General features: G+C 37.7%; 1 protein-coding gene across 1 annotated transcript in view; it reads right to left on the reverse strand.

Moving 5' to 3' along the window:
- Positions 1 to 4,548, reverse strand: part of GKN1 (gastrokine 1) — a 7,468-nt gene extending 2,920 nt beyond the window's left edge. Inside the window, exons 1-3 of the mRNA XM_017853794.1 lie at positions 4,433 to 4,548; positions 1,260 to 1,313; positions 1,034 to 1,171 (exon numbers count right to left, since the gene is read on the reverse strand). Of these exons, the coding sequence (XP_017709283.1) occupies positions 1,034 to 1,171; positions 1,260 to 1,313; positions 4,433 to 4,486 (246 nt within the window). The 5' untranslated portion in view covers positions 4,487 to 4,548. The remainder of the gene's footprint in view (positions 1 to 1,033; positions 1,172 to 1,259; positions 1,314 to 4,432) is intronic.
- Between the last annotated feature and the right edge of the window lie 1,174 nt (positions 4,549 to 5,722).

Genomic DNA, 5,722 nt, shown 5'->3' on the forward strand with positions numbered 1-5,722 from the left:
TTTACTGAAATAGACTTTAGAAGCTATCATGTTTTAGTCTCCTTTGATCCCCACATTTCACGGAGACAGGTAAGACAAAAATTATTTTTCCAATTGACCAGATAAAATGGAAACAATAAAGACTTTGCTATTTAAAAGTATTAAGTTCGTTAAATATATAGCTGATAATTGCAGAGTTGAGTCTCCTAACTAGTGCTAAGTGTTCCTTTCTTTGCTCCTCTCTTTCTTTGATTCTCTTTTCTTTCCTTCTCTTTTCTCTCTCTCTTTCTCTCTCTCTTTCTCTCTCTCTTTCTCTCTCTCTTTCTTTCTTTCTTTCTTTCTTTCTTTCTTCTTTCTTTCTTTCTTTCTTTCTTTCTTTCTTTCTTTCTTTCTTTCTCTCTCCTTCTCTCCTTCCTTCCTTCCTTCCTTCCTTCCTTCCTTCCTTCCTTCCTTCCTTCCTTCCCTCCTCCTTCTTATCCTCCTCTTCCTCCTTCTCCTCCTCCTCCTTCTTGTTCTCTTTCTTTCTTTCTTTCTTTCTTTCTTTCTTTCTTTCTTTCTTTCTTTCTCTCTTTTTCTTTCTTTTCTTTTCTTTCTTCTTTCTTTCTCTTTCCTCACTTACCAATTAATATTGTCATTTATATTTCCTGAGTTTTAGGTGAAATGTCAATTTCAATCTCTTTAGAAGGGGATCATAAAACCTCCTTTGAAAACAACGTGAGATAGGCTAAGTTTTGGAAGCAGTAATGTTGTACAACATTATTTAGGATATCTGCAGGCAAGGCAAAAGGATGTTCATATTTGTTGTATATACACGCAATCCCTTGAACATAGTGTTTATTGGTTTGAATTTTAACTGATCATGCAATACTTCTTAACAGTAGTTATCTCTAGGGAACAAAATTGGATGGGCAAAATGGGCATCTTTACTTATAACTGTATGCTTATGTGTAATTAGAATTTATTTTAATTTCTTTATGGCTAGCATGCACATTTTTTGTTAAAAAGAAATCCTATTTTTAAACAACAAAGTGAAAATTGCCTGTTGGCTACCTACATTTCCATAATCCCAGATGGAATTCCAGGAGTTCCATCCATTGTTATTGTCAACATTAGCCACGTTGTGTTCATTGTTGACACTCACTGACTGCTGCCCACTTCCAGCATTGTTGTTGTCATCATTGACGTTGATATTCTGAAGTTTACAAGGGATTGAGAGTGATTTAGTACCACATTTATTTGCAAATGCATTTTGGTAGCAAACTTGAAAAGGTGAGACTTACATAGTCAGCAAGGGCAGGAGCTAGAAAGACTCCAAGAAGTCCAGCAAAGACAATCTGAAATGGCAAATAACAACGATCTCCTGTTACATGGCAAAATGATGTCTTCTTTCTTTCTCTATCCAAGCTTATAAAAATATTTGCTTATTTTACCAATGTGTTCAGTTCTAGTTTGATGTGTTTGGTTCTTCTCTTACCTTGCATTTTTTAACCATAAAAGTTTTAATGATAACGTGAAATTGCTGATTAACTGTAAGTAGTTATATTAATGTGATATATAGTTTTAGAATTTTTAGCATAGGTCCTATGAAAAACTGGAAAAATTGATGAAGAAGGGAAGTTGAGAGCCAGGAAAGCTGCTTTCATCTCATTGCCATCCAGTACTGAGGAAGAAAATGTAATTTTCAAGTAGTAATAAATCAAATTATTGAATCAAATCCCTTTTTAAGTAAAACCCGGAATGTACCATGTTGTTTCTCTTCAGTTTAATAAGTGGCATCATAAAGGTGACTTTGCTAAGATAATACTTCTGGAAATGTCAGAATAGAGTTTAAAATTTTAAGATTGGTAAAATATTAACTTTATAATAAAACATATACTTGGCAAATGAATTTCCTATAAATTATCATTGGTCAGAATGCTGTTTTGTTGAAATATATTAAGTAATATAAACCATAGGTGTTCTTAGAAAGTAGAGAACTGCCTTTCTTATCTAGGGCTTTCAAGGACTTGCTATAAATGATGATGATGATTATTATTATTATTATTATTTTTTGAGACGGAGTCTTACTCTGTCGCCCAGGCTGGAGTGCAGTGGCTGGATATCAGCTCACTGCAAGCTCCGCCTCCCGGGTTCACGCCATTCTCCTGCCTCAGCCTCCCGAGTAGCTGGGACTACAGGCGCCCACAACCTCGCCCGGCTAGTTTTTTGTATTTTTTAGCAGAGACGGGGTTTCACCGGGTTAGCCAGGATGGTCTCGATCTCCTGACCTCGTGATCCACCCATCTCGGCCTCCCAAAGTGCTGGGATTACAGGCTTGAGCCACCGCGCCCGGCCTATAAATGATTATTTTTTAAATGCTTTATAAGTCTTCATGAGTTTTCCATTTCGGATATTTGGATTATTTAAATCTAGTAAAAGAAGAAAGTTATACTTCTTGTGAGTATTAACAGGTGGGAGTAAAGATTCACTTTTAAGTTATTGAAAATATGTGCATTCTCCTAAATATTAACAAAAATGATTTGGGGTAACTGACAGGGCTTGGTTATTCAGCTTAAATTTGTACTGTGGCTTATGTTACACAGGTTGTTGATGTTCACCTCTCACTCACTTGTTTCTAATTGTTTTATAAGGTTTAAAATTCTCTCTTTAGTGAAAATCAGAAAATTCACCTGGCTCATATTTTGACCTCCTAGGAAACATCTTTGTATCAGTATTGAATTTTGGTCAGTGCCCCAATATAAGAAAGTTACTGTTTTAAAATAAAGCAAACTGTCTTATTTTCTTTGGAAAAAAAAAGAATACGTTTTACAATAAATAGTATAGTATAAATGAATACTATGGTTTGAAATGGCTATAAGTTCTAAAAATCACATCTGAAAATGATTTCAGTTAATTTTCCTATTTAACATGGGATGTTTTCTTCCTAATAGAAATAATCTTTTTATTAAAAAAAGACTTTCCACAGCAATGGATTAGTAGGCAGGTTGGATGCCGATGATGAGAAAGCAAGGATAGAGTGTCTGGCTGGCAAGAGTGATCAGCAGAGGCGATGCCACTAGCAGTGTCCCAGGATACTTGGTTTAATTATTTGTCACAGGGTCCCTGACACTGGTTGTCAGAGCACAGAGCTTTTACGCAGGGTGCCTCCTTCTGGGTACCTAGTCTCATACCTAGTCTCATTTCCTCCGCCTGGGACAAAATAGTTTTGAGAACTGCTTTAGAGAGTCAAGGTAATTAAAAAAAAAATTAAATTTTTCTCCCAATAGCTTAAAAGGAGTTAAAATTAGTCTCCTAAAAGTCAGAGGCAGAAGAAATTTTAGCGAACAACTTGTACAATGCAGTCATTTTAATTTTTTCCTGCTTCTTCCTATGCAGTCATTTTACAGATAAGGTAACTGAGCTTCAGGGGTTGAGTTGGCCAAACTTATACCTCTTGTTCACAGCAGAACTAGGAGAGAAATCAGATCTAACCTGTGTCTGGAGCTCCCTCTGACCCTTCTAAATTTTGCTGCTATTAAGAGGACCTAGTTCTAGATAATCATTTTACATTTGCAGCCCCATTATAAAGTAGAGTCTGCCGTAACGTTTTCCAGTGCGTAGTATGTTGAAACATGAAAACAGTCATCTGATTCTAGCCCTTTTGCATCCTGTTGTGAGAAACCTGGCACTACTAGTTACTTTGGCTGGATTTCTCGGTCCACCTCCTCCTAGACCCTCAGACTTCTGCCTGGAACCACAGAAGAGATGCTGTGGTAGCTTCATGTTTCAGATGCTTTCTTAAATAAATAGCCCTGCTACAGAACAAGGCAAATCTTTCTTTCTTGGAGACCCATTTTGCTGTAACAAATGTGACAAGAAGTCCATCTCACCCACTTATTTTGATAATAAGCTTTTCATCTTGCCTGAACATGCTCAAGAATTTTGGTAAAAGGAGGGATTCAAGAATGAGGCATGATCAGGCACTTTCTAGGGCTTACGGACTGCTTACCCTGCATGGAGACCGGAATCAGGTGATGTGGAAAGTCATTTTGTTAAAAGTAAGTCAGTGTAAGGTGCTCAGACAACTGTCTAATCTCAGCACAATTATCCTTCTCTATAAAGATGCTTATAAATGCCATGATTACATAAATAGAAAAAAGATTTTTTTCATTATTTCTTCTTCTAAAAAAAAGGGATACATGTGCAAAACGTGCAGGTTTGTTACATAGGTATATGTGTGCCATGGTGGTTTGCTGCCCCTATTGATCCATCCTCTAACTTCCCTCCCTTCACTCTCCACCCCACAACAGGACCTGGTGTGTGTTGTTCCCCTCTCTGTGTCCATGTGTTTGAAAGATAATTTTTTTAAAACAAATTTCCATGATGGTGCCGTAAGAAGCAGACCTCCTAAATCTCAGAATATTGACAGTCTCCAACTATATGGCAGTAAATTCAAAAGGAAAAATCTACTCACTGTGAACTTCATTTTGTCTTCATGAAAGCAGTGGACAGAGGAGCAGGCAAGCATGGACTTGAGTGAGAAGACTTCTCATATTTGTACTTAACCAGGTTGACTCAAACTAGGTGTTAGCAGGTGGGGTCAAAGACTTATCATCCTCAATTTCTCCTATCTGTGCCATGACCCAGTGTACCAGGAAACCTTTCAGAATATCTGCATGCTTAGCAAGGAACTTTCACATGGAGTTAACCTGACTCATCACTTGTTGAAGCTGAAGGTATCACAACAAACTCAATATGATTTATGATAACTTCTCACCCAATTCAAGCTGTGGGTGTGAGTATTTTACACGTTAACATTGCTCAGATTCAGAAAAAGAATAGTCCCTAAAATCAAACAAAATCACAGCCGAAAAGCTGTGGGTATACTAGGCCTTCCAGAGAGCATCTCCTATAGGAATGTAGGAATGGTTTCCTCTTCTTAACTTTTATCTGAGCCCATGGCAATGGTTTTGCTTAGGCTAAATGTGTTCTGTGAGCAACTCCCACCAAACCTATCCCTTTTCTGCAATGTTGAGCTCACTTAATGATAGCACCATGTATCTGGTACAGCCCTTTTTCTCAGCCTCACCTCCAGTTAGTTACTGTCATTTTATCTCTGAAATGCCTCTCAACTCTGACTGTGCCCACAGCTCCCCTCACCTGGACTTTCACAACAGTCATGCAGTTGATCACTCTGGTCATCAGTTTCTTATATTCCAATGCATTTTCTTCATTAACCCTGAGGTTGTCTTTCTGAAGTGCATAGATAGACATGACTCTATCATGCTTGGAAATTTCACTGGCAGCCTACAGAAAGTTCAAAGTCACTGGAATGGCATCCAGTGTCCTTTGTAATAAGATTTCCAAAGGCTTCCCGTCTGCCACTTTATGCTATGTGCCTATATTCTAGCTTCACCAGCACTTCCACCATTCCCGGAAAAGTCAAGATGTGTGTGCCTCCATGCTTTTGTACGTGCTGTTGTTTTATCGTGGAGGGCCACCCCCAGCCTCTCTCTTGGTAGACTCCTGTTCATTGTTCAAGGCTCAGCTCAAATATCACTGTCTCCATCACATCTCCCCCACCTGCTAGATAGAACTTTCCTAGTGTTTGTTTTTTTCTTCTGGGAACTATAAAAGAAATATCTTTTTATTTGCTTCTAGATAATTTAGTTTTCAGAAGTTATGTTAAAATAATAAAAAATATTTTCATCAAAAGCAGAGAGTAGAAACTGTCAATTGGGCAGACAAGTAAAAGCTCAAAACA

Source organism: Rhinopithecus bieti, unplaced genomic scaffold (genome assembly GCF_001698545.2).
Source record: "Rhinopithecus bieti isolate Rb0 unplaced genomic scaffold, ASM169854v2 scaffold_36315, whole genome shotgun sequence".
Lineage (NCBI taxonomy): Eukaryota > Metazoa > Chordata > Mammalia > Primates > Cercopithecidae > Rhinopithecus > Rhinopithecus bieti.